This window comes from Rhagoletis pomonella, unplaced genomic scaffold (genome assembly GCF_013731165.1).
Source record: "Rhagoletis pomonella isolate Grant_MI unplaced genomic scaffold, Rhpom_1.0 Rhpom_scaffold_00008, whole genome shotgun sequence".
NCBI lineage: Eukaryota > Metazoa > Arthropoda > Insecta > Diptera > Tephritidae > Rhagoletis > Rhagoletis pomonella.
The window spans coordinates 19,466,815-19,480,752 of record NW_023458562.1 but is presented as its reverse complement, the minus strand read 5'-3'; the positions used below and the strand labels follow the sequence as shown (position 1 = coordinate 19,480,752).

The 13,938-nt window shown below is 35.9% G+C and overlaps 3 protein-coding genes across 3 annotated transcripts in view; 1 reads left to right on the top strand and 2 right to left on the bottom strand.

Moving 5' to 3' along the window:
- The window catches only part of LOC118745220 (probable cytochrome P450 4ad1), a 36,276-nt gene extending 35,826 nt beyond the window's left edge, over window positions 1-450 (bottom strand). Inside the window, 1 exon segment of the mRNA XM_036478745.1 lies at window positions 377-450. Within this exon segment, the coding sequence (XP_036334638.1) occupies window positions 377-450 (74 nt within the window).
- A 1,296-nt stretch (window positions 451-1,746) lies between these two features.
- LOC118744319 (cytochrome P450 4e2-like) lies at window positions 1,747-10,915 on the top strand (the record flags this gene model as incomplete). The annotated part of the gene is given in 10 exon segments (XM_036477233.1): window positions 1,747-1,846; window positions 7,769-7,878; window positions 7,935-8,214; window positions 8,291-8,360; window positions 8,431-8,557; window positions 8,951-9,130; window positions 9,204-9,272; window positions 9,335-9,506; window positions 10,322-10,498; window positions 10,566-10,915. Coding segments are annotated over 10 exon segments (1,449 nt in total). The 3' UTR covers window positions 10,811-10,915.
- LOC118744316 (maltase A1) lies at window positions 10,877-13,880 on the bottom strand. Its single transcript, XM_036477230.1, has 6 exons — window positions 13,033-13,880; window positions 11,908-12,944; window positions 11,699-11,846; window positions 11,353-11,548; window positions 11,148-11,288; window positions 10,877-11,085 (listed from the first exon to the last, which is right to left on the bottom strand). Exons 1-6 carry the CDS (start codon window positions 13,190-13,192, stop codon window positions 11,019-11,021), a joined length of 1,749 nt encoding a protein of 582 aa, XP_036333123.1. The 5' UTR covers window positions 13,193-13,880; the 3' UTR covers window positions 10,877-11,018.
- Window positions 13,881-13,938: the final 58 nt, after the last annotated feature.

Genomic DNA, 13,938 nt, shown 5'->3' with positions numbered 1-13,938 from the left:
ATTTTCCGGAGGTTTGCACAAAGTTTAGAGATTTCGTTTTTATGTTTTTTGGTGTAGGACGAACTTTGTTTTTATAAAGAATTATCGAAAATAAATTAGAATAAAAGACTGCAGATATTGCGAAAAAAATCTCTGTGCCAATACTTTTGTCCGGCACTGTATGTTTGTGTGTATATCTAAGTTGTAATTTTGAACTTTTTTGAGAATTCACGAGGAATTTAAGTGAAAATGATTTTTTCAGTTTTTATACATTTTAAATTCAAATAGAAATTAACAGTTTTCACTTAAATGACTTCCGTGAAACTTGCTATTAAAATTGTTGAATTTAACAAAAAACTAAAGAAAAATTTTTAGTTTTTGTCAGTAAGTCCACTTAGTATCTGGCTTGAGTCCGATTTGAAATAAATTACCAACAAAAGGATATGGTGTGGGACCGGCAAGCATCTCCATAACAACAATCGCATAACAAAAGGCACAAAAAAAAGTGGTGTGTGCTTTTAACCAGACCCACCCACCGACATGTATTTCGAGACGCTGAGACTGGGTTCGAGTTCCGGTTGACTCGTACATCCTCATGCCTTATTTTATGTATATATTTGCCAAGCGTTAAGTTGGTTAGAATAGCGATTCAAATACATACCATAAGAGCGAATTTCATATGATTTCGAAAAAGAAATACATTTCCAGCCAATACAAAAATGATGAAATCGCGGTATAGGGCAATCCCATGATCTTGGCATTTGCATAGCTACATACATATGTACATACAGTGACGCAAACAAATGACCGTCCAAGCATTAATCAAACTTTATACAACTTTTAGGAAAATTCAACAAAATTTCAACTTTTTAATCTAATTCGTTACAACATTTTTGGGTATGCAGTTTAATGGCCCATACAATTTAAGTCTAATGAAGTGCAAGTTTTAACCGGCTAAAAAATCGCGCTGATTTTTGAGAATTTGAAACTGTAATTTATATGGTTTTGGTTAAAGCTTGAACAGTATTTTGACAAAAAAAAATAAATAACAAAAAAAATGCAGCTCGAAAAACATTGCGAATATTTAAAAGAAAACCAACACATGGTCATTTGTTTGAGTCACTGTATGTATGTATGTACATATGTATGCAAAGTGCGTGTCGCACGTATCAACTAAAAAATTTATGCCACCATTCTAATGTCGTTTTTCTCAACTGCTGCTCTCACCTTTCGAATGTTCATGAAAATGCAATAAAATGCAATGCGCGCAGCTGCAAAAAAACCTTGGCAATTGCAGACGTTGAGTATTGTGTAGCTGAGGAAAGGAAAAATGAAAAGCTTTATTAAATTATGACAAATTTTGAAAATGGTACCTAACGATCGCGGTACTCAGCAGAAATCAATCAGTGTTCACGATCACTGGCGGAACTACCAAAACTTTTGCATACTTATAGGCTGTGCGCATAAAAGACGTGTGTTAGCCTTATCAATTGTTAGCTAAAAGAGTTTTTTATTTATTATATGTGCAATATTAAAATACATCGCATTGTGCATATTGAAATACTGAAGCGCGCGAGTAACCGCGCTTAGTTGTCGATCGTCATTTGTGCGCTGCGGTTAAAACGAGTTTTATAAACAAAAAAACAAAATAAACTTTGGCGGAATTTTGAATTTTACTCGAATATCTGGTAAAATAAGTAAAACAAAATGTGGTTTCTACTTTGGAGCTTTTTGCTAGCACCATTTCTTTTTATACTTTATCTGGAGGTGAAGAACCATAGCAAAGTGAGGCAGGTGAATAAATTACCAGGACCAGCAGCACTGCCGATCCTAGGAAATGGGCACCAAATGGCCCAGACACCGAGTGGTAAGCGAAAATGTGTGGCTGGGAAAAGTGTAAACAATATGAGTGTGAAGACAATACTTGCTTAGGTATGTACATACATTTGTACTTATGTAAGTACATAAATAAGAAAAAAATATAAAAAATAAAACAAAAAGTTTTAATAGCCGGCTTTATGTGAAGGCTTCTTTAAAATAAGTGAAAAAGATGTGTGTACTGTTTTCATTTAGTTCCTTTGCATCTGATAAGTAAAATGTGCCAGTCATGCTGCCTCTTCATTAATGTCTTGAAAACAATTTAAAATTTTAAAATGGTGTTAAACTAGAAATAAATGAATCAAGATTTCGCACGCGCACATAATATATGTACACACATACATGTGTGCATAAATACAGAAGCACATTAGGGTGGCCCAAAAATGCATGCGAAAAAGTAAAGTCGGAATTTTAATGCTCTCACTCCCTAGGTTTGCTCTATGTATATAAAAAAAAAAACTTTTTTTTATTTGAAATAAAAAATATATAGAGGTCGCTCAAAAACAAGTTTTTGTTGTATGCGAAAAAACAAGTTTTCGTAAAAATGGTATAGAAGTCTTGAAAATCAATATTTTTCGATCGGAAAACTTCGTTTCTCTTAAGGAGACTTCCAGTGACAATATCCAATTGTTTATTTAACCATTTTCTATTATTAACTATTTTTTATAGGATCCCTAAAAACCTCACTAAATGCAATGGAGACCCATTTAAGGTTTTAAAGGGTACTAAAAAAATTGCTAATAACAGAAAATGGTTAACTAACCAATTGGGTATTCTAAATTGGCAGTCTTCCGAAGAGAAACAAACTTTTCCTATCGAAAAATATTTATTTTCTAGAATTCCATACCATTTCTACGAAAACTTGTTTTTTTTTTTTAATGAAAAATTCATGGAAAAATTTAAGTGCTTTGAGCGACTTTTTGATTTCAAAATGAAAAAACGGGGTTATATTTTTCGGTATAGAACAATTCTAGGGAAATTCCGACATTACTTTTTTTTGGACCACCCTAATGTACATGCCTTCATGCTTTATATTAGCAATTTTTGGATACATTTTGGTGTATTTAGTTTATAATATATTTATTTCTATAACTCCTTGCATAATTTTAATACAAAGCTACATATGTACATATGTATTTCCTAACGGACTTAACAGTATAGTAGAAGTATAGGCGCTGATATAGAGAAGGGAGAGGAAGGCAAAATAACACTTTTAAATTATAAACGGTAATTAACTGCAGTTGATCCGGATCAACGCTGCCGTCTGTTTAAGCTTTATAATAAATTGTTACCTATGTCTTCGCTATCGTGTCAAACTATTGAATGTGAATATGGGTATTTTTCAGGAGAGCAACAAAATGGCTGTAAAAAGTATTGTTGTCATTAGGAAACAGTGTGGGATTCGACCTTTTTGGTAAAGCCAGTATCCTCTGCTTCTAATAGGACTAGGAATTTTACCTACTTGCGTATCATTCTAAACGCACGCGCAAGGTATTGACATGGTAGCGACGATGTATTCAATATCAGCGAAGCACAGCTTTTTCCCGCTGGAAATCTTGCCATAAAGTCAGTATCTTATAAAATTTGGCTTGGAGACCAATCGGCCCACAATATGTACATCATATTCGTACCCCGTCGTAAACACCAACAACGAAAATTTGACTCGGTATCCATCTCTTCTCGAAACAAAAACACACACATATGTACACAGGTGTACTACATTCTCTTTAAATACAGCTGAGACCTTAAGCAAATAAAAAAAAATGCATACTGACGAATTCGCAACCTTGAAATTTTTTTTACAAATGTCATTCGCATCATAAATCTGGTTGCAATCCGCAATTTGAATGCGTATATGTATATACATATGCATATGGGTATTTATAAGCTCAGAAATTGCACTCTATTTACTTATATCAATTGATCAATTGAAATAAATACAAGTACACGTTAAACCTGTTAAAAAAAATTAGAAGTTCCGCGGTTTGCGTTTACAACTTTTTACCGATTGCGGTAATATGTAGCGCACGCTACAACTTGCACACATATGAATGTTGTATAAACGTATTGTACTTGAACTTGGAAAATTAATTGCACAAACTGCAATTAAATAAAAATAAAACAATGATAAAATTACACCTTGCGACAAAACTCACATAATTTTAAAACATATGAAAATATCAATATAAACATTTATATATTTGTTGTTTAGGGCCTTTGTGAATTAAGGTAAAAAGTCTATATGTATATATATAATTTTATTAGTTTTTTCGATTTTCCGCTTTTTTTGCGCAATTTCCCGAAAATAATTTTCCCAACAATGGAAAAATCACTCCCAAAAATCGGGAGAATTGAAAATATTAACACCTATATAATTTTTAAATATTCCATCACAGTTAAGGATTAGCCCAATATTTTTTCCGAGTTGTAGGCTTTATATTGATCCACTCTTTCCCACAACTTACATTTACGTTTCATCTTTACCATAGTTCATAATTCACTATTCCCTATTAAAATTTTTTGTGTCACAAGAGCGAATAGGTACCGATTGAAAAGGTCTTTTAATATTTTTTTTTAAGCTAAGAAAGAATGGCGAAATTCGCAAATGTTGTTGTGTTTTTGTATATTCATCCTTGATATAAAATTTTTCAAAAGTAAATATTGCAAATTTTCAAGAATGTCCAAAAATAAAATTTTAAAAGGACATATTCAACACTTATTCATCCTTGTGCACCAAGAAATGTATCTCTTTATTTTCTACAGAATTTTCTCTTTTTTTTGTATTCATATTGTTATTCTACATTGCACAAATTTTTTAAATTAATATAAAGAATTAATCAAATCTTAGGTATTTCAAAATTCTTTAAAATAGCCCTGGAAACTCACTTTTCTTATAAATATTTGACCCCTAGTTTCGCGAGTATATGCATTTTTTGCTGTGAAAATTTACTCAGTTATCAGTTAGCCGCGTTCGTTAATCAGTTAACATACATACATACAGAGAACCACAATTCAGTTGCATTTACCCTGTAGGGAAAATCTCTAGTTTTGAACTGCTGCGCTTCTAGTACATTTAGAACCACTACTAGTTCGCGATAAATCTCTTTTGCATGGAAACAACTGGCGAATTTAACACAGCGATGTCATAGGAATTGGAAATTGTCCCCCGCTGCAATACCTTTTCTATAGTTCAGAACCAGTCCTAAATTCGACATATGGGATCTAGTTCGCTTTGCACCCCATTTTCTATAGTTTCGAACCAGTTGTAAACGAAAAAAGTAACAACATGTTTTCTTTTTGGGTTACCATGGTAGAAAATTTCAATTATTTGCAGAGAAATGTATTTTCAATCTGAAATCAAATTTGTTTGAATGAATGTAAATTAAATTGTACATTTGAAAACACGTTTACATACCATTGGCTGTAGCTGAATTTGCAGAGCAGCTGACTGTTATTGGTTATATTCCAGAAGGTCCCAAAATGTTAAGATGCTAACACAAATATTAGTTTTGTATTGCCAAACTATGAAAAAGCATCTGCGACGTGCAGACTGAAAGCGTATTTGAACGAAAAACCCGCCAAGCAAAAATCTATTTAAAGTAAACAAGCCCCCCGCTGCATCCCTTTTTCAATAGTTTCGAAATAGTTCAAAATTCGCCAGATGAGATCTAGTTCGTTCTGCATCCCTTTTTCTATAGTTTTGAACCAGTTCTAAATTCGTAATTTTAGATATAGATTTCTAAAATTGATTTTTAAAAGTACCACATATCGCTGCTTTTGAACTGGTGGCGATTTTGATCTAGTACGGAACTAAAAATTTGGTTCACCAGTTCGAGGTTTCCCTACAGGGTATATACATATGTATGTATGTATATGTAATTTATGTTTGTAGCAAAAACCTTATTATTAACTGAGATATTTCGTAGTGTCTTGTTATCTGTTGATCGTGACGCTGGGCGGAGATAATATTCGTACGGCGATTTCTTGGCGCTCATTTGAGTCACCAAGCTGTTTTCATGTTATGTATTCGAAAAGGTCTACTCTATCAACATGTTGATATGCAGACACAAATGTTTACAAACAATATATATATACATGCATACATTAGAATAAATGCAACATTATATCGAGAAGAGAAAAAGCTATTAGATACATATATGTGAATATTTTAGTTAATTTCATTATGTCGAGAGAGTGACCGTAGGTAAATGCACTATCTTCTTGGGACTCTCCAAATGGGGATATATATAGCTTTGTATTTAACTTGAACGAAACAACAAGTCAATCCATGGCACACTTTTCCGTAATCGTTCCTTATATTTCGAAGCTATACAATTTAAGATAAATTTTTGTCGAATCCCCTTTTTTTCGACATAACCTTTACAAACATTACTCGATCGGTACGTTATAATTACCAAACTGAAGGCGAGGTTTACAGTTACTGATTTACCATAATAATATGATAAAAAGCCTTCAGATAAAAACATAATTATTTAAAAATTAAAATGTGAACAAAAATTCCTGTGAACTTCATTTAATTGCAATTTTTGTATTGCATGCATAGTAATAAGTAAACTAATTAGTGTTTGTGCAATTTGTGCTAATTAAGTGTTTCCATATTCATTTGCATAAATGAAATTTTTCCACGATGATGGTAAATAAAGATTTTGGTATTATTGCTCCCGAAATCATTCCCAAATTTTTAAAAATTCGCAAAGTATAGCAAATTTGAAAAACAGTTTGGTATATTTGGAAATTTTTAACAAGACCAGTATGCTTTGTGGCGTGTTCTCTGTCATTTTAATGGATTTGAGAAAAACTAAATTTTCGACCCGCCCTCGCATACATACATACATAAATATGTGTCCATCATATATGTAACACTTCTATATTGGCAGTAAGCTAACTTCTCAATGTGTAAGCATTCCGAAATCAAAGCGAGACAGTCTAGTACCGTTTTTGTCAATGTATTAGGTTCATTCCTTATCTTTTTGGACTAAAATCTGAAGTGTCAAAATGCCAGAGCGTAAGCAAAATGCGCTCACTAAAAGAGAATAACAGGAAAAGTAAAGGAACGCAAAAAACCAAATTTTTAGTCCAAAGAATGGCAACAACAAAACTAACGTCAAATAAGAACAGAAATGTATGTACAAAACACATTCACACAAGCACAAGCACAATAAACACTTGCTATATCAATTATTTTTTGCCTCCTTCCAATTCCAATTCATTTCTTTTACTTTTTAGATTATTCTCACTTTTAGCGTATTCTTTAATTTCCGTTAATTTAAATTCTTCTGACTAAATCTGACTACTTCGGACTGATGAGAGTCACTCTCACTGACTGTTGCTCTCTCATTTTTGCTGTCATTTCCGAGTTAAGGAACGCTTTTTGGACTAAATCTGACTACTTCGGACTTTTTCTGACTATTTCTGGGAGATAAGGAACGCTCCTATTGTGTACTTGAGTGCCGTTTTTGTATATGGGTTGTGTACATGTTTATTTATAAACGTATGTGTTCCTTTTCTTTCGTACGTGTTTATTGATATATCTGTACTGTAGTGTTTTCGGACGGTACTAGCTCTTACTGCCAATATAGGAGTATTACATATATGGTTTCCATCAATAATTTTATTTATAGTTTTTTATTCATAGTTTAAGGAAGCTTTAATGAAAGTCATCTCAGAGCAAACTAGCAAAAACATCGCGAATTTCATCATAAAACTTGAGGGATTTAGCATATTTTGTTTATTTAGCAAGCTTTTTAAGCGCTTAAATTAATGTTTTTATGCATATCTTTGCCAGCCCTGGCTATAGTTGCATATTTTCTCCAATAGCTTCTCTTATTTGAATAAATTTTTTATAGACTTTTTCTCAATTATTCTCTCATTTATTCTCTTCTATTCAAAGGTCTCTTGAGTCAGCTCTTTCAGTGGTGGGTGGATTCCGACTACCAAAATTATCGCGTGCACATCGGTTACTATCGCAATATTATTATCACAAATGTCAAAGATTTGGAGGTAACAAAAAAATTAAAAACCAAAAGAAAAAAATACTTACCTGCTTTTCTTTGCAGTTTATTTTGACAAGCAAAACTCTGATAGACAAATCAGATATTTATGATATGTTTCATCCATGGCTAGGTACTGGTCTGCTCACCAGCACCGGACGAAAATGGTTCACACACCGCAAAATGATTACACCATCGTTTCATTTCAAGATTTTGCAACATTTTCATGAAGATATGAATCAGAATTCAAACAAATTTATCGAAAAACTACGCATCGTCGCGCATGGCGATAACATTTTCGATTTTCAAGAAATGACGCACTATCTGACGATGGATGTGATTTGTGGTGAGTTATTGGACTGAGCTAATAGTTTTAGAAATATTAAAATTTTTTGAAACGTCCATGAGTTTTTCGAATGCAGATACTGCGATGGGCGTGCATATAGGTGCGATGGACAATCATGATCATGAAGTTGTGCAGGCGTTCAAAGAGTGAGTGTGCTCAAAAAAAGTGGTTTCAAAATATTTTTCTAAGATTACTTAAAAAATTAATTTTTTCTAGCATGTGTTACACCATAAATATGCGCGCTTTTCATCCAATCAAACGTTCGAATACGTTATACAAATTTACGCCGGACTATCCAAAATTCTGCAGAACACTAAAAATTTTAGAAGATTTCACGAATGAGGTAATTTCATAAACATAACGCCAACTTAGAGAGAGAAAAGTTGCCAAGCCCATTTTTATGAAAAAAAAAAACTTCTTCAACTATTTAGAAAAACTTTAAATATTACATTTGAATCGGTGGGCTCTATGGGAAAAGTGCTGACTTATTCTCTTTCGTAATTAACCGATACATTTTGCGTTTTTAAACTCTACACGACTCATAAGCATTCGATATTAATTAAAATAAATGTTTGTGTTTCTTTTGGACTTAGACAATACTTTTGGGAATTACGCATTTTTAATTTCTCTTGATTCGTACATACATATATCATAATATTAGTTTTTATATAAAGCTAATTTTACTCTAAGCTGGCTAGAATTTTCATAGCTTTACTTAAACTCCTTTTACTCCTAGGTTATTAAAAAGCGCATAGCCGCACGCAAACTAGAAGACACTCGGTCTGAGCGTGGAGAGGAGGATGAGTTCTCTAGCAAAAAGCTTGCTTTTCTTGACACTCTGCTGTCTTCCACAATCGATGGCCGGCTTTTAACGCAACATGAGATATACGAGGAGGTATCGACATTTATGTTCGAGGTGAGTTATAAAATTCGTTTGAGACACAAATTTACACATACACATACATGTACATACATATGTATTTTCACAGGGGCACGATACGACCACGTCAGGCATAGCTTTCACTATTTATTTGCTCTCACTGCATCCTGAGATACAGGTACGAATAAGTACTTATGTACATATAAGCACTTATTTCATGAGTCATTTATTGACTTTTAGAAAAAAGTATATGCAGAGCAGCAAAGAGTGTTGGGTGATAACCTGAATGGAGAAACGACCTTCCAACAAATTGCCGACATGCCGTATTTGGACATGGTAATAAAGGAAACGATGCGTCTATATCCCAGCGTACCGATGGTTGGTAGGCGCACGGAAAAGGACTACGATATAAGTGAGTCAAATTGATATGTGGCTAGAGATGAACTTTAAAAAAATAAGTTTCTGTTTGTAAATAGCCCTTATCAGTTTCTGCCTGTATATGGTACTGGGCAATTTTTTTTATTGATGAAATTAGGTTGCAATGTGATGGATTCCAGGGAGTGGCATGGAACAAGCAATACTAGTTTTCACCAAATCAATGTACACCGTCTGTTATCTGAGCTAGAATCACTACATCCGTGATCGAATGAATCTCGATTAGAATTGGACAAGCTGGGGCCATGCTGATCGTCTGCTTCCAGATAGACGAACGTATAATAAGTGCAGCCACCTCTGTCAGGTCCTCTTTAAACTAGTCAGCTCCCCAGCTTTTGCGAGTTTAAGGCGCCTTTGAGAACGAAGACTAGCCGTTTGCGAAGCGTAGTTGTTAGAACGAAAAATTTTTCTACATACCACAAAATCTTAGGCGACAGCGTCCAACCACCCAAAGCCCCTCGAAATCCTCGAAAGTCTGCAACCTTTCTGATTCTATACTTATTACGTAAAACTGATTATATCGAGAATGTTTTTCACGATTAAACTCAAAAAATATTAAACCGATTAAGTATTTTTTTTTTTCTAAAACGATGCGTTGATGAGAAATACGTTGATGGTATACCAATTTTTTCATTTTTGATTTCCCATCTTTTTGGGATAGGGGTAAACAAAAATATAAATATGTGCAAGCATAACACCGTTTGGTCGAGAAACAAGGGCATGTTAGATAGTGTTGTAACAATTTGTTAACCCAAATTACACGTAGTCTTATTGTGCCTCTCTTTCAAACAGATGGCTTTGTGATTCCGCAGGATACCGCTCTTAACCTATTTCTAATGGCACTTGGCTACAATGAAAAGCATTTTCCCGATCCATATCGAGTGGACCCGGAGCGTTGGAATGCGGATAAGCGTGCGCAGAATCCCTTTGAATATGTTCCCTTCAGCGCGGGCCCAAGAAATTGCATTGGTGAGTACTTTAAATGAGCTCACAAATATCAAATTTTCAATAATAGAATATTTATCAATTTTAACAGGACAAAAGTTCGCGCTGCTGGAAATAAAAACGGTGGTTTCGAAGGTAGTGCGCACTTTCGAAATCCTACCACCGCTGGATGAACTGGCCTCGAAAGATGGCTACTCGAGACACTTCCTTGGTTTGCCAGTCGAAGAACAAAATAAACGATTACCCAATCCGAGCAAGTATGATCCCATTTTGTCGGCTGTGCTGACCTTGAAATCGGCGAATGGCATTTTTGTGCGACTAAGAGAGCGCATTTAAAGGCGCGCCATTATGATTAGTTGTTCTTAATATTACCAATTTGGCTGACTCATAAGTACTTATTTGTTAAGGTAAATTTAAATAAATTTTGGAAAATTTATTACATAGATAAATAGTTTTCTGTATCTTATATTAGTTTTTTGTCTGCATGCGATGAGCGTTTTTGTTGCTTAATACCATTAAAGCTTATACGATAAGGTTAAATTCGTTAGACTGCTACCAGAACAGTGCCAACATAAGCTTCGGCTTTGAATGTGGTAGGATCGATGATTTGACTGTGGAAAAATATTAATTAATATTTACTCTTGCTATTCTGATCTCACATTTCTTAACGCACCCATCGTTGTTCTGTGACTGTAAGGAGGTGGTGATCACCTCTGCTTGACTGCCCAATGAATAGTGATCGTTTATGTTCAGTGTCTTATCAGTACTGCCTAAGTTGAGTACGATAACGTAAAGATCGCTACCTGGTTTTTGACTGTGAAAATGGAAGGAATGAATGAATTCTTAGCTCATGAAGCTGTTAGAAAATGAACACCTACCGCGAGTAGATGATGAGATCGTCGTCGATCGCCTTGATTTGTAATTCGCCATCTTGGAAAGAGGGTTCCTTGCGCAGTCGCAATAATTTCTTAAAAATTTGCAAATGAGATTGTGGCGCACGTAGTTGTGCCAGAGCATTGTTTTGCTTGTAGTCGTCGGACACAGGAAGCCATGTGTGGTCACCTGATGTGAAACCTGTTGAAAGTTAATGTGAAGTGTTTACTTCAAGGCGTGAGTGGGTATGTGTGTACATATATCAGTGAGTTAAGAGCGCATTGTTGAAATTGTCAGTGGCACTTGTCAAATAGCTCTCAACTTATCACTCTTATTGATAAGGCCACTTACCGGCATTTGGTGATGCATCCCATTGATAAGGTGTTCGCGCAGGGTCACGGGAATAGCCATAGTAGTTAGTAGGATTTGCGTTGCAGGCCTGCGGGTCGACAGAGTCCTCCCAGCTGATGAATACGTCAGTCATTACAAGCTCCTCACCCTGAAGAAAGACTGGTTCAGCAAAAAGCATGTTTCTTAGTAAAGATATAACCGTCACTTACATTGTAAGTTACCGCATTGCCGGGTAATGTCTGCAGCAGTATGTTGAAGAGATCTGCGCGCTGCACGCCGAAGCGCGAGGCAAGACGCTTGTTGTCATGATTGCCCAACACCCAGTTCGCGTACACACCCTCCGGCATGGCGTTCAGCCATTTCTCGATGTGTTCCACCACCACTGGTGCTTTGGTGTTGTTCACAACATTTGTCAAGAAATCGAAATTGAAGGGAACATGCGAGCCATTTTGCACGCCATTGCCATAAAAACGCAGGATGTTTTCGAAACTGGTGTAGGCTTCGGTGAGTAGAATGCGTGTGTCGCCGCCATGCTCCTTCTTGAACTCATCGGCCAGTGCACGCCACTGATAGGCCATATCGAAGGTCTCCGGTTGATCCTGGGTGTAGATGTGCTTCAAGTGACAGCCATCGTCAGGGTCTGGGCAGCTGCTCACATCGTCGATTACTGGCTCATCGGGATAGTTGTTATTGCGGTCCAGTTCCTTTTCAAAGAGGTAGGGCACAGCGTCAATACGGAAGCCGGCAATGCCTTTGGCCAACCAGAAGCGCATTACATTCTTCATCTCGTTCACAACAGCTGGGTTGCGGTAGTTGAGATCGGGCTGCTTGATAGCGAACTGATGCAAGTAGTACTGCTGACGTACTTCGTTCCATTCCCAGGCGGAGTAGCGAAAAGCGCTCAACCAATTGCTGGGTGGTTCACGCTCGCCGGTAGTTTCGTTGATTTTGCCATTGTGCCAGATATAGAAGTCGACGTAAGCCGGATCGCCATCAACGGATTTGATGAACCATTCGTTCTCATCGCTGGAGTGATTTGGCACAAAGTCCAATATAATTTTAATGCCAACCTCTTTGGCTTTCTTAATCATATTTTCGAAGTCTTCCATAGTACCATACTCTGGGTGGATTTGATAGAAATCAGAGATGTCATAACCGAAATCGGCCATAGGCGACTTGAAGATCGGTGACAGCCACGCCGCTGTGATGCCGATGTCCTTCAAGTACTGCAGTTTTTCGGTGACACCTGGGAGGTAGAATGGAAATGAAAATGTGGGGATTTCTTTTGGAATTCGTTTCTAAAAAATAAGTGCTTCTCTCTCTCTTCCACTTACCATTCAAATCGCCAATGCCATCGCCATTGCTGTCGCGAAATGAACGCGGATAAATTTGGTAGTAATTGCCATTCTCCCACCAATCCTTGCCCTGCGTGGCGGTAGTAAATAAGGCCAACAGCGTAAACGCCGCCAACGTTAGTGTGGTCGCCTTGTGCATTTCTACGTTCACTATTTCGCCACTGATCGAATGTATTTTCCCACTAATTACCGTTAAAATTTTGCTCGTAACAAAAGCGCTTTGATATACAACCGACACTAATTGAATTTTAGCACCCAGTGGGCTTTTATATTGAAATCGTTCTGTGATTTTATTTTTAATCACGAAAAAAAAACACTTATTGATAATTATGGAGTGGGGGTTTGTGATTTTTATCGAACAATTGCTTTGTAAACATTAAATGCGCGTAAAGTCACTCGGCAGGAAAGTACTGATCGTTTGGTTCACATGAGATTGAGTCCAAGTAGTGCGAATTTTTTTGCTAATTTTTTGCTATTCAATTGACGTTGCTTTCATTTCTGGCATTAAACTTGAAGTTAAGCATTGCTAATGTGGTGTAGGTAGTGTTGTTGGAGTTACTTTTTATGTTTTGTTTTATTTGAGTAAAATATTTCGATAGGGCACTGACTTTGTTTTGTTTTAAGTGTTTACCTATGGAAATTTTTTCCGGCACAATGCGTTTTCTGGAGCATTCATTATTTTCATGCTATGCGTGAGTTTAAATAAAATAAAGTGAAAATGTGCCAATAAAATTGCGAAAAGTTGATAGAGATGCGTACTACCACTCCGCAAGATCTGTGTTCGATCCCTGGTCCGAGCAACATCTAAATTAGAAACAGTTTTTTCAAACAGCGTTCACCTCTCTGCAGGCAATGGTAAACCTCCGAGGGTATTTCTGCCAGTGT